Source organism: Pundamilia nyererei, unplaced genomic scaffold (genome assembly GCF_000239375.1).
Source record: "Pundamilia nyererei isolate P.nyererei 1_Seehausen unplaced genomic scaffold, PunNye1.0 scaffold00339, whole genome shotgun sequence".
NCBI classification, from domain to species: domain Eukaryota; kingdom Metazoa; phylum Chordata; class Actinopteri; order Cichliformes; family Cichlidae; genus Pundamilia; species Pundamilia nyererei.
The window spans coordinates 204451-228167 of NW_005187740.1; the positions used below are offsets into that span (position 1 = coordinate 204451).

General features: G+C 41.6%; 1 protein-coding gene across 1 annotated transcript in view; it reads right to left on the reverse strand.

The window, feature by feature from the left end:
* Window positions 1-23717, reverse strand: part of LOC102199992 (BCL-6 corepressor-like) — an 84144-nt gene that overhangs the window by 28059 nt on the left and 32368 nt on the right. Inside the window, exons 3-6 of the mRNA XM_005752028.1 lie at window positions 14268-17870; window positions 6956-7214; window positions 2449-2889; window positions 2127-2354 (exon numbers count right to left, since the gene is read on the reverse strand). Coding sequence (XP_005752085.1) covers window positions 2127-2354; window positions 2449-2889; window positions 6956-7214; window positions 14268-17870 — 4531 coding nt within the window. The remainder of the gene's footprint in view (window positions 1-2126; window positions 2355-2448; window positions 2890-6955; window positions 7215-14267; window positions 17871-23717) is intronic.

The following is a 23717-nucleotide window of genomic DNA, read 5'->3' on the forward strand; positions in this document are numbered from 1 at the left end:
TTTTTTTTTCACATTCTGTCTCTCACAGTTGAAGTGTACCTCTGGTGCAAATTACTGACCTCTGTCATCATTTTAGGTGGGGAAACTTGCACAATCGGTGGCTGACTAAATACTTTTTTGCCCCACTGTATCATTAATACGACTGGGTATAAAAAGAGCATCCATGAGAGGCAGACTTCACCAGTCTGTAAAAAATTGCAGTTATTAATAGTTTATCAATATAAAATTGAAAAGAGTTGAAGATCTCTCATATAACATACACAATATCATCAAAAGATTCCCTGAATTTGGAGGAATCTCTGTGTGTGAGGAAAAAGGCTTAAAATCAGTAATGAATGCTTCTGATCTCTGGGCTGTCAGGAAGCACTGCATTAAAAACAAAGATAATTCTGTCATGAAAACCACCTTATAGACTCAGGAACGCATCCAGAAATAGATAAAAAGAGTTTACCATGCCATCCACCATTGCAGGTTAAAGCTCTATCATGCAAAGAAGCTTTATGTGAACATTATACAGAAATGGGCAAAAGCTCATTTAAAATTGAGGCAAAATGGAAAACTGTTCTGTGATCAGACACATTGAAATAGTTTTTTTTTTTTTTTTTTTTTAAAAACATGGAACACACAGCATCCTCTGGACTAAAAGAAGGGGGACCATCTGGCTTGTTATCAGTGCTCAGTTCAAAAGCCTGCATCTCTGATGGTATGGTGGCATATTAGGCCATCAGTGCTAAATGCAATAAACAGGTTTAGAGCAACATATGTTCCCATCTAGACAATGTCTTTATCAAAGAAGGCCTTGCCTATATCTTCAAAGTGCTTTAAGTCATTGGTAAAGTTAATCTTCTGGACAACAAAAACTGACATAACTTCAGTATTTACAGATTCATTCATACAGAGAAACAATCACTGTGAGCAAAATCCTTGCAGTGCATGCTTTGGTAAATATAACTGCTCAGCGCTCCCAGCAAACTCCACGACAGCAGAAAAGTAACCATAAGCAGCCAATGGCTGTTCAAATTAAACACCTAAATTATTTCATAAATCTGGTGTACCACAGGGTGTTCCATTTGGTCCATTCCTATTTTGATGTAAATGGATCACATTTAAATCAATGCTTTTGATTGTATCATCTTGACAAATAGAGTTCCAACAGCATTCAAATGTGCTGCATTTGGGTTTATTTAAATTAATTACGTGTTGGTCTGCAATAATTCCAACTTGTTTCTCCTAAAAAGTAATAGCTTTACAGACCTTGTTATCAGCATCATTAGCATGTAGTAAATTTGCAGATCTTAGGCAAGTGCATGAAATCAGCAGAGACTTTGTAAGTCAGATGCACCAATACCACCACCACCACCACTAATGGCAGGTTTGGATTTAATTGGATTTATTTGGTTTGAGTTAAAGTGAATTTGACATCCTGAAGAGAACAAGCACAGACTGTGAGTGCCACTCCGAGCAGCCTTCAACAAACAGAGCAAGGAGACAAGGAGGAGGAGGCTGCTAACACATTCCCTATGTATTACTGCGAGTGTGACAGCTCCATCTGGGAGATGTTAGACGGCTATTAGCACGCCACGAGGCCGCACGGGTTCATACACACACAGATTTACACACACGCTCACATACACATACGTCGTTGGTGTAATTCCACTCGTGTGCTCCGGCAATCACAGAGAGAGGAAAAAGAGCTGTGAGGGAGAGACGAGAGGGGGTGGAGGAGGAAATGGAGAGGTGGAGGACTGATGACAGCAGAGAGACGCAGAGAGAGATTTCATCAGCACGAGCAGCAACAGCAGCAGAGCTTTCTGCTCTGAACCCACAGCTCTGCCTTCAGAATAAAAGTTGTTAGAGGTCTGCCGCTGACACATAAATGTGTGCCTCATGCAGCGTGGGTTAGAAGTGTGGTTTAATAAGTGAAACAAGTCCAAATCATCATGAAACTTGACATGGGCTGTCAGCTTATAGACATGTCTCTACTCGTGTCTAAACACATTTTATTCTTTAGTTTCCAGTTTCACAGTACATTAAATTTTTTTATTGTTCTTTAGTCGGATCCTGAATACACGTAGAATCATCTGAGGCAAAGTGTCAAGTTTAAAGAGCAAAATTTGAGGGTTTACCTCTCGTTCCATCCCTTCTCATAAATGTGGGCTCACACCAGCCTTCGCTGATGTCTGACCTCGCCCTGATGGATGGGACATCTGTTCTGAACTTCCTGTTGGCCTCTGCTGATCTCTGACCAGTGGGAAGCCATTGGTTGAACTCCCCGGGTAGGCGGGGCTTGTTGAGCCGAAGGCCATTCAACTCGATGCAGACCTTCAGCTTCTTCACGTCTTCCAGAGATGACTCTGTAATCAAGACCAGTGAGTCAGTAGGAGAAGACTCCAGCATCCCAACAGAAAAAGATAAAATCACAGACATGAAGACTTTCTGAATTCTTACCGTTTGTGAATTTGGCTTTCTTGCTCAGATTTTCCGTCCCCTCCTCCACCTCCATCTCCTCCTCTTTGTCCTCCTCCCTCCCTCTCTTCAGCCGGCTGTTTATGATGCTGCTCTGATGGAAAGGCTCAAGGCTGAAGATACGCCGCCGACTGATCTCCATATTCAGATTTGAACCTGTGAGGCCTGGGCTGGACATAAGGGTGGAGGTGTTTCCCTGAAACAGGCCTCTGGATGGGGGGAAAAACCTTTGTTGTTGTTCTGTCTGTGAGCCAAAACAAGTGTTCTCTGTCTTTTTCTCCTGACCAGTTCCTCTTTCATGTTCATTCTTTTTCTCTTTCTCCATAAAGCCATCATTCTTCTCCTTGGGGATGGGAAGGTTGTTGGAGTTGCAACAAAGTGGCAAGACAGGGAGGTGGTTGTGAGGGCAGGGAGAGTGTAAACCTGCATGAAAAACAAAAAAAAACAAACAAAAAATGTACATCTTAGTTTAACACCACTATTCATGTACAGGGCCTGAATCTTAAAATGACTGAGGGAAGACACTAACTACTGAAAACACATTGGCATAATTTGTAATAGTTTGAAGACACTGATTTCAATAAGTGATTTAAAGAAGAAGAAGAATGCACAGAAAAGACAGACAGCTAAGATTTTTGGTGGCGCTCCATAAGCCAAATGAAAATAGTTGCATTCAGTGCCAACAGACCTTGCATTATTAGTTACAACCAAAGACAACGACAGTTAGAGCTATGCATTCAGGTTGGTCAACTGGAGACAACTGATGTCAGTCGGTTAGTATTATTTCCAGTTGTTTCTGGGGTGTTTTTTTTTGTCATTTTACTTTGGAAAGTTTATGGCCTGCCTCTTACGAAATGTGACTTGGTAAATAATTGATCTAAAAAAACCTCAACTGAGACCATGCATTAAAAACTGGAAGTTAGACTTAGGCGATATTACAGTATATGTGTTCTTGTTGCTCTTAACTGAACCAAAACCTACACAGCTGTGTGCCCTCATCATTTAACAGCATATGTTATCCCAACTTCCTTTATTTATGGTCTGCAAGCAGAGGAGTCCTTCATCTTGCAGCTTAATTTCAGGGGTTTATCCAGCTGCTTTCTTATAATTTTATTTGAAACATTTTTAATCTTCCCCTGGACACCACCACCACTGACCCAGATGGCATCCAGGACCTTCTGAAAAACCAGGGAAAAATGATGCCTTAACCTCATCTTCATCTTCAAGTGTCCTGATTTACCTTTTGCTTGTTTTTTGTCCCCATAAGGAAGCTGAGTCCTCACAAAGTGAGCAATACAAACACAGCTGTGTTCTGTTTTTCCGCTGAGAGGATCAAAGACAGGCGCCTTATACTCTCCCTCATCTTTTATGTCTCTCGCTCACTCTTTCCATCTTCATCTTCACATTTTCTCTTCTTCTCCTCATTCCTTTCTTTCTCTCTTCTGTCATCTTTTTTATTCTTCTTTCATCCTGTCTTTAATCATCCCGCCTCCCTATCTTTCTCCCTCCATATATTCCCATGCTCTCTCTTCTCTGAATCATCTGACTTGCCCTGCTTCCCGTTGCTTCCAGGCACATTATGCGCTATGGCAACGGGCCATCAAAGCAATCGTCATGGAAACGTTGTTGTCTGGCTGCGTGCACTAAAGACCGCCGCTTAGCACGCACACAGAGAATAAAACTGCCCTGAGAACAGCAGCGGCAGATTTGAGCAACTCTTGATTTTCCCGAAAACTTTTTAAGTTGCTGATTTGAATTTTGTGAAAAAAATACTTTCAATGTTTCTGAGATCCTTTCATTAGTTTAGGATTTCATTAAAAATCCTTTTTTGCAGCAGAGGTCAGCAATAATCTGACATAAAATCCCCTCCCAAAAAGTTGCCATATGTAAGGCAACACTATAATTCAAATGGAAAATGTTTGCATTCAAGGAAATGATTTTTGCACAGTCACAAAGTCAGATATATTTATAAAGGAGGCTTCTCCTAATCCTAAAATGTAATCTCACATTGCCTATAAAGCCATAAAAGCACAACTGTATCACCTTTCTGACAAAGCCAGCAAAACTGAAAATGCAGTAAGGCAGTAAAAGCACAACAGTGTATAGATGTTCACCGGTCTTTTATTTATTTGCTCTGTAGAAGCATGAGCCTGAACTTGTGTGACAGATCGAGAGATACTGGCTGGATATAGTGGGGGTCACCTCAACATGTTGCACTGGTTCTGAAACCAATCTCCTAGAGAGGGAAATGGAGAGGGGATTTCCAAGGCTGAGAAGCAGCTACAAAGGGCAGGTTCACCTTTATTCCCTTTGCGGATCAGGGAACAAGCTCTGACTATTGTTTCACTTGTGTGTCAAGCAACAATTAGGAGTACCTGAACCTTTACACAGTTCTTGGGTTGGGTGCTGGAGAGCGCACAATAGGTGATAACGGTGAAACCTGGAGGGATTAGATTTGGAGAAACAGCCTGCCTGATCTGAACATGAGTGGTCTTCTGTGCTAACTACAGATGTGCAAAACAAACACGGTGTTCATGCATACGAGTGTTATTCAATACACATGGCACCAAGACACCTTTGGCTGACACATCAATAGTCAATACTGTAATAGAATAATTGGCTTTGCATGGCTGGGCCCCTCGGATGAAGACAGGAGAAGAGCTGGCAGCCGATTGCAACCTGGTGATGCTTTGCATCAAGTAACAACGGTGGAGGAGGATGCTGGAGAGGCCTGGTGTGCCCAGTTGTGTAGGAAGGATACATTGTACGTGTCTAGCAGAAGTCGTGGTCCATCTTCAAATCCCACCAGAACGTCAAAGACCAGCAACACCGAGTCCAAACAGGCCAGGTCTGCCTCTATGTTGCTAGGGTCTGTAGCAAGATGGTAGGTGCTTTCTGTAGCAGAAACCCCCAAACCCAATTAGGGACACCACAAGTTAAAAATGAGTCCTATCAAACTTATCTATCTTGTGGGGCTCTGGAAGAAGCTTACTACTACCAGCATACCAAGTAGAAAGTTGCTCTAGCAGTAGCTGAAGCAAATACATGGTTATGGAAGAAGTGGGGATCAGGTAGAGGACTTGATTGTAAGGGCAGAAGTTACTGGTTGCTGAAGTTTTCAAAGCACTCCTCTCTGGCAGGCCCCTGGGGCTGGATGATATTTGCCCTGAGGTCCTTAAAGCTCTGGCTGATGTGGGTTTTTCCTGGTTGACACGCTTGAAGCCGCTTGAAGCAGACTGTCAGACTCGTTGCTGGTGGATAAGGAGAACACTCCATACTTATAACACAACCACCGTTTTGCAGAGCCTTTGCAGAGCCTAACACGTTCCCTTTGTAACTGTCTGACACTTTTATCAGCATTCATACTTTTCTTCCCCTCACCCCTATCCATTTGGGGTAGATGGCTGGTTCTACTGGCGGTGTTTTCCTATTGAAAAGGAGTTTTTCCTTCCCACCGTTGCCAATTATTAAAGATTTTTGTAGGTTTTTCATTTTGTTTTCGTTACATATATGAGTTTTTATATTGAGACAATGAGTGTACTCTTACCGATAAATAAACTGTAAAAAACCTGCTAAAACATTGAAAATGCTCAGGAGGAATCTACGGCACTGGTCAGGTCAACCACAATCGTCAGAGCCTGCACCAGCGCAGTGTGTAGTTACAAAGACACACTTTAGGATATGTTGTAGGGTTTCAGAGGGGCGTGTGGTTACAACGTATCTACAGTGTAGCTTTAACACAGAACTAAAAATTGTAATTTTACACTGCAAACAAAATAAACTGCTATATACCCAAGAATGAGTCTGAATCTGAAACAAAAAACTGACAGCAGGTTAAACAGCCATGAGTAACACAACTGAACCTTAAAATGTCTCAGATTTCAGCCTGTGGAGCTGTGACTGCAAGAAATGCAAGTTAAAAATGACTTAAAGTGAATCATCACAGTCAGACTTGTTTGGTTAGTTTGAAAAACTCATTGAAACGAGCCAAAACCGACCACCTAAAAAACACCTACTGAATGATCCTGAAATAGTGTTTTGGGACTTTTTTTGTTTTTAGCAGAGTGAACCGAGCGTGAAACAAAACAAATCGGGACTCTGCGCTTAAAACTTTTACTTTTAAAAATGTGGAAGAGAAACCGCTGATGGTTTGCGTGTGCGACTGAACGGGCACGCTTGGCTTTCTAGAGAAAATGAAGGCAGCGGTTCGCTCAGTTTAAAAGGAGAGAAGTGCACCCAGAGTTCAAATGTGTGCGTGTATGTGAGATACACACACACACACAAACAGACACACACACACAGATGGAGAGAGAGCACAAAAAGGAGAGAAAGAGACAAAGAAATTGAGCGACTTCAAGCGAGTGAGATCAACTGGAAAAAAGAAAGGCGTGTGTTTTTATGTCTTTGTGGGTCTGTGATGTGTGCATGTGTCTGTGTGCGTGTGCATGTGTGTGCATCATCCTGCAGAACTCTCAGGAAATCCTCTTACCTCTTGGAGCCTCAGCAGCGGCTGCAGTGGGAGTTCTTCCTCCTCCCCCTCCTCGCCTCCCTTCACTCTGCTGGCAGCGTTCCCAACCCGCCTCATCTGTCTTCTTCTCCCCCTCCTCCTCCTCTTTTTCTTCTTCTTCTCCCTGCTGGCCTTCTGCCAGCTCCTTCTCCACTTCTTCTTCATCTCCTTCTCCTCCTCCTCGTCCTCTGTCTCCCTCTTTCTCTTTCAGCTCCAGCTCGGAGAAGCGAAGCATGGCACGCTGAGAAAAACAGAAAAGCACATATGAGAGTTTGCGTCGGTCGAGCCTGAAACACGACTAAGTGTCAACATGTTGCTTTAGCCTGGAGGCGTTTGGACCCTCTTGACCTTCATTACACATCTTAAATTTATTATTTCCCCAGAAACCAACCAGCACTCCTAAAGCTGGATGGATCAGTACATTAATTAGTCCACTTATTCTAATTGATTTAGCCAACAGACAGCAGCTTATTCAATGAAACAAACAAACAAACAAACACACAAAAAACAAAAAACAAGGGAGCTCAATAAAAAATGAAGGATAGAGGACTAGTTAAAAAAAAATTGAGATTGATCAAGCAGCAAAGTCTGGAGATAAAAATGTTAAATGTCCACATTTATGAAATAAACTTGTTTACAGCTTGATACAACGACTGTGTTGGTCTCTGTAGCTAATGTTCTCCTTTCCAAAGACTGTACTCAAAGTTTGCATTCTTAGGGACGTGGCCTCTTTGACTGATAGGTGGGTGGCGACACAGGTGGCTCTAGCTGCTCAGCTATCTGGAGTCCTTGAATTGGACCTCTGGACTATCTAACCAATGATGGGCCGCTGTGTGGTTAACTGTACTAACAGAGAAGAACACTGAGCTCCAGTTTTTGATTTTACTTCACACTAATTTGAAGGTATCTGTGTTTGTGTGTTTGTGTGATGCTTCCATACGGACTGTAGATGCAGCTTGCAAAACAAACCACCTGATATGAGGAGAAAAATTACAACTTGACCTTCTCGTCCAAAGATGGTCATTTCTGGCTTCAGAAAACCAACAGGACAACAAAGTAAACATATAGTAGGGTTGATGCTTTAAAAAGTAGAGTCATAAAGAATCTTTTACATGGAGTTTATGCAGTACATACTGAGTTGATACCTGGGTTTTTAGAACCCTGGGCTTTTAATGTAAAGCATCATCCACACACGGTGAAGCAACATGGCAACCAGAGATGTAAGAAACTTTTACTGACTTTTCGTGATAATGGAGGAAACATTTGCTGGCGTTGGATTGGTCTAGAGTTAAACTGTTCATTAAGTTACACAATTAAAGCGACTACCAATAAGTGCTAAGGATACTAGAGGGTTACCTAGGCAACCAGATTGAAACCCTGTGTGGACGGGGGTTTAGGCCCATCAAAACTGGAGTCATGCAGCGTTACTGTTTTGTTTCCATGTGAATATACGAAACCAAACAACCAGTACAGCACAGGTTTGATCTGTTTTCCTTGTTTTCAGTAATATACATATTATTAAATTTCAGGAGTTTCAAATGAGGTAACTAAGGATAAAAGTGATCCCTATGAACCCAAAGCTGTGGTACTTTCAATATTGACCAGTTAACAAGCACTCGGTGCTGCTCCCAGGCAGACTTCCATGAGCTAGCCAATCAGAAGAAAGTGAACTTTTAATGAGGGCTTTAAGACACAGTACCCTAATACGGAGTGTGAACTGAGGAGATATATAAAGGGCTAGTATATAATACATGCGGATTATTCTGTACTGTCATTCAGAGTCCATTTTGGAGTATAAAAATATACGCAAGTAATTTTCAGGTAACATAATGAGCCCGCTAGAGGTTAGAGGTTTGTTTATTTGACAAATCTTAATCTTTTTAGATTTTGGGTCACCTTCCAGCTCTCAGGAAGAAGAGCTTCTGCTTTTGAACTGGATCCTGTTCACATTTGGTATTTGACCTCTTTCAGTCAATATTTGTAGGATTGGTCCCTAAAAAAGAATCAGCATTTGGTCGCCATCACCTTCCCTTCTTGACCTCTAACTCCGGACTTTCAGTGATCCTCACAGGCGGCGGCAGCTGTCAGCCAGAGGTACTCACCTCTGTTTCTCTGAGGCAGCTGGAGCCTCGAGAAGCTTCATGATTTCACTGCCTCAGAACACAAACACACCACAAATCCTAAACACTCAGAAGTCGCTCTGTGACCCCCCCGACTCTGCTGCTTTGAAAGATAAAAAATACTCCCTGCTGGCATTGCAACAGACAAACGCAGAGAAATATGTGAAGCTGCTCCAAACAAACAGTGAACAGGTGCTGCTGGGATGAAGTCCAGAAAACAGCATCATATTTTGGAGAATCTTTCTTTCCTTCAAACGATCAACCAAAGGCAGCAAATTTAATGCATTTCTGTAAAATAACTGCATATGCTGTTAGTGACCAATCATTTATGACCAATTAAAGTACACTCATACTTTGATTCCTTTCAGGAAGCTTCAAACACAACAAAGTCCCTCAGTTCTTCTCCTCACAATCTGTCAGATTGTTTTTTTCAGTCCAACTGGGATCACAGTTTGCTTGAAACTTTTAGCATTTACACCTCAACTCCTTTCAGCATGTTCATCTCTTTTCATTTTTTTTTAACTTTATCTAACCTCTTTCACCTCTAACGCTTTCAAACTCAGCGCAATGATTTTGAATTTAGGGTTTTTAAAATCAGTTCATTCATTCATTTGAACTATGGATTAACAGTTCTGTTTAATAAAATCATAGTTCAGTGTTGGTATTTATGTATATGTCTGTCTCCACTTGGGCTTGTTTAACGTCACCTGTACGTAACTTAATGGTCAACAAAACTTTTATCCCTGCGTATTGTGTGACAGAATTTTATTTGAGTCACTGCAAAATACAGAATAAGGATTTTGAAAAAACACTGAAATCCTGGCAAAAATACCTACTTGGCTTGATTCGATGCAGCTTGACTCAGTTTTGGTCGTTTTCTATTTCAATGCAGTCACACAAGTACTGTTCTCTTAGCAACCATCAAACCCAGACTCATCCATTAGATTTCTAGACCATTTGATTTGTCACGCCAGAGAACACTTTTCCACTGCTCTAGAGTCCAGTGGGAGTGTGGTTTACACCACTGCATCCACTTGGAAACCCATTCCATGAAGGTCTCTGCCATTGTTCTTGAGCGAATCTGAAGGTCACATGAAGTTTGGAGGTCTGTAGCGACTGACTCTTCAGAAAGTTGGCAAGCTCTGCACTCTATGTGCTTCAGCATCTGCTGAGCCTGCTGTGTGAGTACTTAACTCCAAATGTTATTTTCTTTACATGATCAGATTTTCTTATTTACTGATTATTACATAAACCTCCGTAATGTAAAGTTTTTATTGCCTTTAAAGAGTTATTAATGGCATTAATAGTTGTTGTTTTTTCTGTGCTTAACAGCAATTTGTCATTTGAGATTCTTTTAAAGACAGAGTTTCATGGCCATTTTAATAATAAAAAAAGACCTCGGCTTATTTTATTACTTAAATTCTAACCATTGGCAAGCGTTCTTGCAGTGCTCATCTCAAAAATCGCTTTATACTCCTTAAGTATTTTACCATCACCTGCCTCTCCCCATTCACTGTTACCGATGTCTTTTCAGATGCTCTTGTTTAGGATATTCTGTAGCCACCAGCACGTGATATTTTCTTTCAGAATTTAAATATTTGCCACTCCTGTTCTGCTCTGTTACCTGAACTAAGATACCAGAGACAAATCAAGAAACCTCCAATCATGTCTGAAAGACATTTTGTTATGATCCTAAAGAAGAAGATGCATGTTTACAGCTTACATCCCAAGATGCACCACACTCATTTCTGAAAGCTTCATCTTTGGTTTTACAGGCTTGTTATGCCCTTACTAACCATTGGTGCCTGCTCCCCTGATCCGCTGCCTGACATCCTGGTATTAGTCACTCACCTCACTCTGCCCTGACCGCAAACCCATTTTAAAAATTAATGGCCCGTGAAACGATCTACAAATCCATCCAACGCTGCCGCCCAGAGCTGAGAGCACCCAGGGGCGTAGGAGCAAAAATGTGAGTTAATTTGAGCCGGCACCCTCCTTCAGGAGCCACGATTGACTGAGCAAACAGCTTTGTACAGGGAATAAACAGATGGACAGGAATCACCCGGAAAACACATGAAAACATGGAGCCCAGTGCAACAATAAACCTGCATGTGCAACAGTAATGGCTAAATGTAATATTGCGTAATTAGTTTATCTGGTGCCTGGGCTTCAAGTGTCACCTGAAAAAAAAAGTAAAAAAAAAATAAAGTTAATAGAATTTTACTGAAAACACAAGACCCTGAAGTTGTTGTTTATCCTTGTGGAGCTGTTGGTTTAATGCTAAACTCAACATTGTAATTGATGAAGAATGGAACAAAAAGAGACACAAAATGAATAAAAATAAGTTAAAAATGACCATAAAGAAATAAAAAAAGACCAGAAAATGGCACAAAATGAAATAAACAGAAAATGATCAGAAAGCGATGCAAAATGATCACAAAGAGATAAAAAAACAAGAAATTGAAAGGCAAAATGACTGTAAATAGATATAAAATGACAACAAAGATGAAGAGAGTTAAAACACAGAGATTAAAAAAGGACCACAAAAAGGCAAAAAATGACCATAAAACAAAGAGACATCAAATGATGACAAATTTAGGCAAATTGACCACAAAAAATTTATGCAAAAGAAAGGCAGAATTACCATAAGGACATATAAAATGACAACAAAGATGAAAAAAGTACTACAAAGATACAGAAAATGAACAGAAAGAGATAAAAAGGACCACAAAAAGAAAATGACCATAAGACGGTATAACGACCATAATAGAAAGAGTTAGAAAGTAGCCACAAAGAAAAGATGGAAAAATGACTGTAACAAAAAAGACATTCAAGAGATCCAGAAAGATGAAAAAGATAGAAGACGGAAAATGTCCATAAAAAGATACAAAACAACCACAAAAGATACAAATGTCTAGAAAGAGATCTAAAACAACAACGAATAGACTTAACAGAAGTGTGGTGCTTTTTGGGCTCAACCTTTCGTCTCACTATCTATTTGCCTGAATGTGGATATATATCTGAAAACTAATATATTAATTATAGAAATTTTAATCACGTTATTTTAGACAGCTAATATTTTATTTTGCGTCCCAAATAATTCAATAGCGTTACATCAGCTGTAATGTAAAGTATAGGCTTTCTAAAGCTGCCTGTCTGGAAATGTACTTCATTATTCATTTAGCAGCTTCCATCAGTAAATAAAAAAAAAAAAATAACAAAAACTTTAAAGAAGTGAAAGCTAATCTGGGACTGCAGGATGAAGATGAGGACTTCTTAGGAAAAAAACCCAAAACAAAACAATGAATTCATCCTCTTCCATCTACTGAGAGGAGGATGAAGAGGAGGAGGTGAAGGAGGAACAAAGAAAGCAAAAATGATGTTCAGAGAGAAAGATGAAGAGAAAAAATAGAAAAAGCCAAGATAAACATATAAAAATAGAGACAGAAAGGAAGAAAAAACGCAAAAGAGACTTCTTCCTTCCTTCCTTCCTTCCTTCCTTCCACTGTTTCCTTCACAGTTTGGGGAAAAACCATCAGGTTAACAGTCGCCTGGAGCCACAGAGCTGCTGAGTTATCCTAACTCGACCTCAGCTCGACCCCAAATATCAGCAGGCAGAAAAGCAAAAGAGAGGAGGAGAAGGCAGCCACTCTCCTCCTAAATACCTCCTCATATCCGACCACTCTTCACTGCAGATTCAAACAAACCTCCTCTCCCGATTTACGGTTAAAATCCCATATTATGTCTGCTAAGTCTGTTGTTGACATTCTAGGTTGTTTTTCTTTGTATGGTTGGATTAGATCTGAACACTCTATGATCAGGGTTAACAATAAAAAAACAGAAGCATTAACAGTAGACTCTGGCCCTGTGAGCGCAGCTGAAAGTGCTGATTTCTTTAAATGCAGACCAAAAATCCACCAGCTGAGGCTAACTTTAAGGTTGTGGCTTATAATTGCTTTTTAAAGCAACATTTTACTGTTTCTGTTTTACTTACCTCCTCTTTTACTGCCACATCATTGAATTAATTCAAATTCAAAATATTTTTCACTCATTAGCCACCTCATATAAGCCCATATTTACATTCAGTTTTTGTACATTGGGTCCTGTATAAACAAGGTTTAAGTGACTTGACTGTGCATGAAAGCAAAAGAAACAACCAACAATGAAAATGAACTTTAGAATCAGTCGGAGGGTTTTAGTTGTTCAGACATCTGCAAACGGTGATTCTATCCGAATGTTCATGTCCTTAACTGTCCACCACTTCCACAATAATTTAAAACTGCTGACGCTATGCTGTGGTTGTTTTGTTTTTGTTTTTTTCTTATTGAACAATCAGTTGATAAATCAAAACCGTAATTTAAAGACCAGCGCTCTGCAGCATATGCTGAGATTCACTCCTCCTACGTAGAAGCCATAACAATCACAGCATTCTCTTTTTACTCCTCCTGCAACTTCCAAAGATAATTTGTAGGTGGGAAGCTAGTGAGGGACCGCATCCTCAGAGAAAACCAATTCCTGCTTCCTCCTACAAATATCTCCTTGGCTGCGCATCAGCAGGCAAAACTGACACATATGTTCATGTTTAATTTCTTAATAAAACCGAGAAACACCACAACAGTTGAGTTAAAAGCTGCATTCCAACCATATTTTAGCCAAAATGGCAAAGGAACTTAGCCACATATGAATGTTCATAAAAACCTATGATAAAGCTTTTTGATGCATGCTCAATCATCCAGCTAAGGAAATCTCAATTTTTTAGGCTATCATAATGTTATAACTGCACAAGAAATTATTGAAATGACCTTCTTTCAGGCACAATTTATTATTTGGTAAATATTCTCAGTCTCCTGTGCATTTCCCTGCTCCAGGACTTTATTAGATAATGTCATTTTTAAAAAAGTAACCCTGGTTTAAAATACTTTTTCCATGTTTACAAGAAGCTTCACACTGTGGAATTGGACCACAGTGAATGGGGAGTCTGTTTCCTTTCAGTGAGTGTGACTTAAATTACCTTAATGAACAGTAAGCTGAAAAATCAATATCAGAAAACAAACCCAAAGAGGCAGCAGTGGTGTAATCATAGCACACCAGACCACCAGAGAAAATCTGATTTGCTCTCTCTGTCTCACCATACCATCATTGAATAACGAAGGGATGAGGACATGATGCCTTACCTGAAGTGCTCTCTGTTCTCTGCTCAGCTTGCTCGAGTCAGCGTAAAGCTCTGTGGTCACACATTTGAATCGGTCTCCCACGTAGCCAGATGAATTGGCAATGCGTTTGGTGAGGCCAGAGACACGGGATTTGCTGTGACCATCCTCTTCATCTGCCAGGGGATCCACGCAGTCTTGCATGTTGAATTCCTTCTCATTTCCACAGCTAATAGTAGAGGAAAGGTCTTTGTTAACTAACAGCTCCAGCATCGGATCCACTGGCATCGTGTTCAGACCATCACTGGTTGGTGAAAGGTGTTGACAGGTTGGGCCCTGGATAAAACTATTTCCATATGTGGGAACCCTGAGGGTGCTGCTTGCACCGGCTGTTTGGTAATTTCCAGAAGGCTGGCTCTTAGAGAGGGATCTTCCATAACTCTGACTACTAAACTTTCCAAATGCAGGAGCTCTGGCATTAGCATTTAATTGTACTGCATTGCAGTTCTCACCATGAGGGCTGTTGCTCCTGTAGCTTGTAGGCATAGAGTTAACATTTTCACGAGTTGGGCTGCTGAAAAGTTTCGGTTCAAAAGTTGGTGCCCTCACAGTCAGATTTCTGCAGCATGGCCCAACAAAATTTCTAAAATTTGGACTGTTTGCATTTCCGTTACATGATGAGGGGCCTCTTGGGTTGCTGTTGGCATATAGTTGGGCTCCTCCAGGTGATGGCCTGGAATTAAAACTTCTGGATGCTGGAACCTGAGGACTGAAGTCTCTACTACTCTGTCCCATACTGCTGTAAACGGGACTTTCTGATTGAGTGCTGCCATGGTGAGCTGAGCTCTTTGGGCTCATTGTACAGACTACTCCCATGCTGTTGTTGGAACTAGTACAATCACTAGAACTATTTTCTCTGCTTCCAGGAGCCAAAGAGCTTACGTTTCTGGAAGGGCTTTGCTGAGGTTGAATATTTTTACTGCTTGAAACTTCTGATCTAACCTCACTTGTAACACTTTTCCCACCACCAGTAGCATTCAACGTTTGATTCCCAGAACCAGCAGAGGCTCCAGTTTTACATTTTCTAGAAAACTGCTGTGGAGACGTTCGGGCACATCGCATTGTCTCCTCCTCTGGGATATCTGGGAATGGACTAATTGCTTCTTCCTCCTCCTCCTCTGGGATTTCCACTGTGCTATCCTGACCAGTAGGAGGAGGTGAGGAAGAGGTGTGATGAGACGTGTGGGATAGTGAACCTAGTCTCTGCTCTGTACCTTGAGTTGAAAGGATGCCTTTTGGAGGCCCTGGCTCTGTTTCTCTGATTTGTACATGTTTGGAAAAATCTTCGGTTCTGGTAGATGTGGAGCCACAATTACTGGTGGAAAAATCATCTTCTGCCTCATCATGCACCAGGTCAATGCAAACTATATCATCTCTTACGGCAGACAGGCCTTTACCTGAGGCCTTGGACTTGTCTTTCTCATTATCACGTGTGCGAGAGCTGTCAACATCTGGCTTTTCTAAAGTCCAGAGTTTATCCTGGCTCTTGGACCTGATCTCAAGCTGTTCTTTGCTTGTAAGACTTGAATAATTTGAAACTGGAGTTGAGGTAATCTCTTGGGAATTTGGATATGAATGAACTCCATATGGGAGGCCGTGTCTTGGTGGAATGTTAGATGAGTAAAAGCTGCTGCTACCGAGTAATAGTGGATGCGGGTACACATGTCCTTTACTTGCTATTGACAGTCGCTGCATGGATATATTTTCTGCAACTGAGTACGGGACATAGCGATTAGTATAACCTAAGCCAGGAGGAAGATAGGAATCACTATACATCTGGCTGGAGCCATTTCCATTTTCTAAACGAAATGGCTGCTGATGCTTAGTCTGGCTCTCTTTAACCTCTGGCTTAGCAGAAGTTAAGATTTGTTTTCCAGAGTGAGTTTCCCCTTTGCTGTTTGGAGGGACTTTGTCAGAGTCAGTAGGTGGGACTTGTGGCCACCCAACTTTGGCATTTAAAGAAGGAGATGCTGCAGAAGGTTGCCCTCCTGAGACAGTACTGGAAATACTGGCTAACTCAACTCTCTTAGAGCCAGGTGAGCCAGAAGGGTGCTGTTGGTGTACAGTATTGTCCACACTTCGGTTTTTCATAGACTGAGAGCCTCTGCTGTGGTCAGAGATGACAGCAGAGGAAGGACCTGGAGTAGCCCAGCTGGGGCCTGCAGTGCTGATCATTTCGGGATGATCTGAAGTCTTAGCTGATGTGCTAACAGGTCGGGTTAAACTCTCTTTGATCTGTTGGTCTTGACTAGTTAACAGCTTGTAATGAGATGGTGGCACATACCCCAACTTGGACAGAGTCTCTAATCTGGTTGGGAATCCACTTGGAAAACCTTCCATCTCTTTAGCAGACAAATCCAAAGGTTTTTCTCTGGGTTTTTTGGCAGCCTTATGGGGTCCTACTCTGTCAAGTGATGTCTTTGCAGGTGATATACACTTTTCTTTATTACTGCAGTCAGAGGTGACATCTTTGGTTTTACTGCTGCCTGAGTGTATAGGGGAGGAGCGCTCAGAGCTCATGTAAAAAGGGTGACACACTGAAATTGAGGTTGAGGATAAGGAAGTGCTTCTGCTAAGGGACTTTTGGAGTTCTGCAGAACTGTTGCTGAGATGGTGGGGTGTTGGAAGTGAGGAAGAAGGAAGGGTAACTGGGGATGACTCTAAGGCATCAGTACCAGCTGAGCTGGAAACATGGGTGCTACTGTTTCCACCAGTAGTTTTGCTGAGAGTATTTTTGGTAGAAGTGGTCTGAGTGGACTTTCCACCACTGCTGCTGCTACTCTCATGTTGTCGCTCTGTATGGTGAACAGCGTGAGCTTGGGTATCCTGATGATTCTGAGGACTGGTGCTGAAGGCAGAGGGTTCTTGATGTACCTGAGAACCAATGCCCTGCAATGTCTTGTCCTGGCAGTGGGGTAATGGTGAAAGTACTGTAGAAGCTGGGGTGGCTGTAGAAATCCTTATTGGAGGGCCTAGTGGAGAAGAGATATGGGCCGGTAAATAAGGAGGCAGGTAGAAAAGTCTCTCCTCTCCAGGCGTGCTGTTCCCAAGCCTGGAGGCACACAACGATTGATATGCCAGCTGTTGGTGGATGAAGGGTGGCTGCTGAGACAGGAATGAGGCCTTGTATGCCATGTCCAGGAAGGGGTACATTGTAGCATCGGTATAGGGGCTGATCCAAGGTAGTCTAAGAAAGCTACTGGTACCATTCAAACCCAGCTCTGGCTGTTTGTCACTGGATCCTACTCTGCGGTCCAAGCCCAAGCCATCACCAGCTGCAGCAGGAACAAGTAAAGGTTTCTGCAGTCCTGGTGCTGGGCTTTTATACAGTCCAACATATCCATTTGCAGATTTCTGGCCTTCAAGCAGGGATACATCTGGTTTATACAGGAGATCATAGCCAAGTGGCAGTGAGGTACCAGGCTCCTGGGGTTTTTCAGAGGACAGAGGATGGATGGCAGGATAAAAAATTCCTCCATGGGGGCGAAGGTTTTCCCCCACCAGAGCATTGCGGTCAATACTAAGGGCAGCTAACGGGTTCATCCTGTGAGCTGCACTGGCATCCACCTGTAACAGAGAGTAAGAGAAAATAATGAATAACTGTATTCTTTTGTAAAATCCTCAAGAACTGTTTTCTACAATAATCATTAATTCTGACTAACAGAAAGTCAGAAAAACTTTCATGCACAAAAAAGGCAACAACCTTTCTGATTCTCAGATTGATACAGAAAATGCTAAGAATAATAGCAAATCTTTATATTTGAGTCAAGAAACAGTTTTTGAAATTTTATCTTATAATATTTTGCGATCCATTTCTTCATACGACATTTTGCAATGTGATGCAGCACACTGTGAAGCATTAAGTTGATACAATATTTTTTGATGAAATTTTGTGATCCAACTTTTCATGATATGACATTTTTCAATATGAGATTCCGCAGTGCATTTAATGGTTATATTTTATGATATGACATTTTGTGATATGAAATTATATATATGACTTTTGCTGAAGACTAAGTATCCCACACTGTCAGCTGGATGTTAGTGGGCTCTGCAGTGCAGGCGATTCTCCCTTTAGTACAGTACATACTCTGAAATATATGGTTAAGCACCACATGGTTAAATTCGCACTTCAAGGACAAACGGGAATGAAGAGAGGAAAAAAGAATTTTGTCTATTTAGGGGATCTCAACTGCAAGACATAAAGCCTGTGATTTCATTTTCCTGTCATGGAGAAAAATAAGAGCACTCTTTCCTTTTATTTATTTATTTTAGTATTCCTGGATGACATACGACGCCCGGAGCTACTCTTTCACTCTCTCTCTCGGCAGATCCAGGAAACAGAGAGATGAAAAAAAGAGAGGAGGCAGGGGGTGAGAGAGAAGAGCCAGAGACAGAGGGGGAAAAGAGGAAATGCTATAAACAAAGAGAGGGCAAGAGACAAAGGGAAAGCATGGCAGAAAAAGAGAGAGAGTCAGGGAGCGCAATATTGAAAGAAAAAAAGCAGCCTAATTGAATTTCCTGTCACACGGCGTGGTGAACCATCTCTGATTGGCTATCAGCCGCAGGGCCATTAGGAAATTATCCAGACAGCTGGGTTGCCGCCTGAGATGAGAAGGAGGAGGCAGAGATCCTTCACTCGCTCTGTTTTTTAAGGCACCGAGAGAGGAGAATGGTAGAGACTGAAAAGTGTAGCTAAAGGAAAATTAGGGTTAGAAAGCAGCTCGGAACAAAAATTAAACAAGATAAATCAGGCATTTATTTATTATAGTTAGACGATAACAGATCTATTTTCAAATTGCCATTAATTTCAAAAATCCTTGTGAAAGTTGTCGCTCGTCTTCTCCTTCAGCTGATTGAGGGAAACAGTTTCTTTGATAGATTCCAATCTTGAACCGATGAAGCCACAACAATGAAACAGCATACCTGAAAATCACTAATGATATATTTACTTTTATCTGAGGGCATAAGAATATAATATTCCATTTTAGTTCCTTAGTTCCATTTTAGACTCATTTGAAGCCATTTAACACGTTAGTGTAATCTGTAACAGATTACAGAAGTGGGTTGGCAAGAATGTCACAGTTCTAAATAGTTTTCATTTTTATCTGACCAATTTCATTCAATAATTTGGATATTTTAGTTATTTTAGATATTTAGCATTTTAATTTTCTCCTGGCTTGATTAATATAGCTCACTATAGCTCATGTCTTTCTCAAGCCTTTCTCTTCAGTTGGCCAAGAAATGATGCAAAAATTAGGTGGTGCTTGGGCATAACCTCTATTCTTGCTTCTCTTTGGCTTCCACTAAAATTTAAAATAAAAAATAAATTTAAAATAATCCATCTTAAAATTCTATTATTAACATAAAAAGCTCTATATGCCCAGGCTCCTGCTTATATGGCCGAGCTCTCAAGTCACCTGACCAGGGTCTTTTAACTGTCCCACGTTCTTATTTTAAATCCAGAGGTGAACACTAGGGCTGGGCAATGCGTTGCCCTTAAGGCATTTCTCTGAATAAATAGGTTCATAAGTTTGAAATAAATAATTCTAAAAAGATTTGCCATTAAAAAATTAATATGTGTTGTTAAAATGAAGAATTCATGCTTTACATACATTTTAGTTAAAAGGAAAATTTCGCTAAAATGTATTTCCTGTTCTGGCGGGGCACTTCCGGTTCCGGTCAAGTACTTCCGGGTTTTGGTCAAGCACTCGGTTTTGCTGAGAAACAGGCTCCTCATTGTCACTACCCGATCCGTACCGGAAACCCGATCGGTACCCCGCATGCGCAAATCTTACGTCACTTCCTCTCTTTGCCAACATTGCGACATTCAATATATTTGAATGGTACGGTTAGCGCCCAGTTAGCTCCTAGCATTTCTCAACAGCTCTGCCTCCTTTTCGACTGCCCGGGACATTTAAACAATGGATAATCCGTATACAAAGAAATTCATGCTTTTCTCCTCAACAGAGAGCGTCCCTCGATTGAGCAACAGCGCCGTAAAATAAGAAGAATGGCGCCTAATTACAGAGTTAATAATGCAGACTTTGTAATATCTCACGTGTAGATTCATCAGCCAGATTAAGTGTTTACTGACAATTGACAGTGATAGTGGACACCATCATCACTATTACAACAATCCTCTCCTCACAGACAAGCATAAACACACTCGACTATCGCTAAATCAGATTTAACACACGTTTGTAATGACAATAATTCAGTTTATAATAGGGTTTATTCGCTCGGTCAGCAGGTGGCGGTATCCTCGTACACTGGGGAGTAAACTGCCATTAAACGAACAGAAGAAGAAGAAAACATCTGCACATGTGCGGTACGGATCGAGTAGACCCGATTTGTACGGTCGCAGTAAGGATCGGAGAGTCCTGATCCGTAACTTTCTTTTTATTTTTCGTTTTTGTCTACATTGTACTGAAATGCTTCATTATTGCAAACATTTTAAGATATACTTGTTATTCTTAACATTTTAACAGATACTCTGACCCATAACTATCGTAAAACGCTACGACCGGAAGTAGAAACCTTTCGCGCATGCGGGGTACCAATCGGGTTTCCGGTACGGATCGGGTAGTGACACTCATGCTAAAGGCAGTATGGAGATGTAATCAAATGCCATCTCCTCCGAATTATCAGGCTGGAACGCCGTAAGTTACTTTATATGACAGTTTATACAGATAACTTTGGATATTGATGTATATTTTTCTAACATGAATGTTTTAGTAATGCACTTTATTGATGTAAACATCCATCTGCCTGTTGAGATGGAGTTTATTTTCTGTCATTTCAGTTTTCACCACATGTTCATGGAGACAATTAAACAAGCTGCAACTAAACTCCAGGGTCTTCATTTGTGGTTTAACTCGGTGTCACCAACATCCTCGTTGAAAACACTACAGTGAAAAGGCGCCTACTGATGATTCATCACGGTCAAAATGGCATCCAGTAACAAGTCTGCACACAGTTTAAGGACCAGCCGCTCATCTGGATCAGCAGTAAGCCCTGCCCATGCTCGAGCTAAAGCAGAGGCTGCCAAGGTGAGAGCATGCTATGCAACAAAAGAAGCACAGTTAAAGGTTGAAAAAGCTCAAAGCGAACTGAAAAAGGCAAAAATAGATGCGGAATTAGAAGTGTTAACATTACAGAGGGAAGCTGATACTGCTGTAGCTGAAGCAGAAGTGCTAGAGGAAGCTGAAGCAATACAAGAAGAACCTGAGAGTAGAAAATCTCCATCAGAAAGTGTAAAATTAGAACGTACAAATGAATATGTACGATCTCAAATGCTATCTCCCAGTCCACAAAAATTACCAACCACTTCTTGCCCCCAAGCAAGCTCACCCAACACATTTGTAACGTGGCATCCCTCTGAAGAAGGCAATTTAGAGCCACAACCCATCGACTCTGAAACAAGGCTTACCACAGATAATATCGCTGCTCTAAATAAGCCAACCCAGCTGAAAGGTGAAACAAAACCTAAAGTGGAGAAACAAAATACCCCTCTCAACCCATGCGGCTCACCATTCATACCTCAACATAACTATAACACCACGGCCAGCATTTTAAATCCAGCAGAGCCCTTTGCCCAATACATGGCACGTCGAGATTTAATAATCTCAGGCCTTTACCAGTTCGACGATAGGCCAGAGAACTACAGAGCATGGTGTTCTTCGTTTACCAGTGCAACAGCTGAGGTCCGACTCACCCCCATTCAAGAGCTAGATCTCATGACGAAGTGGTTAGGGAGGGAGTCAAGTGATCAGGTGAAACGCATACGTTCAGTATATGTCAACAACCCCACATTAGCTCTATGCAAAGCATGGGAAAGACTGAATGAATGTTATGCAGCATCAGAAACAATCGAAAGGTCACTTTTCCAACGGTTGGACAGTTTCCCCAAAATAACAGTCAAAGATCATGTCAAGCTACGTGAACTAGGAGATTTACTGCAAGAGATTCAAGGCGCTAAGGAAGACGGCCATCTGCCTGGTCTACTCTATCTGGACACTTCTCGTGGAATTAGCCCAATCGTAGACAAACTCCCATATGGACTTCAGGAGAGGTGGATGTCACACGGCTCTCAATATAAAGAGAACAACCAAGGCTGTTTCCCACCTATTGAGTACTTCTGTGAATTCATATGTAAAGAGGCAAAGAAATGCAATGATCCAAGTTTCCAACAGCAAAACTTAAAACCAGAAAAACCTTTTGCAAAAACTTAAATTCCAGCAAGCCAATTACTGTACACAAAACCAATATTTCTCCCCCTAACAAGGACTTTAACCGGAACTGCCCACTGCATAACAAGCCACACCCGCTCAAAAGATGCAGAACATTGAGGAATAAACCACTGGACGAAAGAAAGGCCTTCCTCAAAGAGAAAGGAATATGCTTCAGATGCTGTTCTTCAGACACTCATCTTGCGAAGGAATGCAAATCTTCAGTAAAGTGTTCTGAATGTGACAGCACAAGTCACGACGCAGTCATGCATCCCGGTCCTCCACCACAGACCAACAAGGCTCCACCTCCAGCACAAAAGAATGGCGGGGAGAGAGAAAACAGTCATGACACGGTTGATGTCACAACAAGCTGCACAGACGTGCGCAGTCCAGGTCAGTGGGGACGTTCATGTTCCAAGATATGTCTCACATGGGTGTACCCTAAAGGTTACAAAGACAGAGCTGTTAAGGCATATGTAATACTAGACGATCAGAGCAATCGTTCTTTAGCCAAGCCTGAGTTCTTCGAACTTTTTGACATTAAAAGTGAACCTTTCTCCTACAATCTTAGAACATGCTCTGGTGTTGTAGAAACATGGGGTAAAATAGCTGAAGGCTTTCATATTGAGTCACTGGATAGGTCAGTGGTGATCCCTCTACCATCGCTCATAGAGTGTCAGGACATTCCTAACAATAGGAATGAAATCCCAACTCCCAGCGCAGTGCTACACCAGCCGCACCTTCGTACCATAGCAAAGTACATCCCTGAGCTAGACCCTAAAGCCGAAATACTCCTGCTACTAGGGAGAGACATTTTACAGGCACACAAGGTCAGGCAGAGAATTAACGGCCCCCATAACGCCCCCTTCGCCCAGCGCCTAGACCTAGAGTGGGTTGTAGTTGGGGAGGTCTGTCTGGGTAATGTTCATAGGCCTACAGTCAGCACACTGAAGACAGTCGTTCTGGAAAATGGCCGCCCTACAGTTTTCAAACCATGCAATAGCCTTCTGCAAGTCAAAGAAATGCCACACACAAACAGGCCAGGTAAAGCGCCCGAACAAACTCTGGGTCAAACGGTTTTTAACCGGACAGATAACGACAACAAACCAGCTCACTCAATACAGGACACTCTCTTTCTAAAAATGATGGACAATGCTATGTACCGTATTTTCACGACCATAAG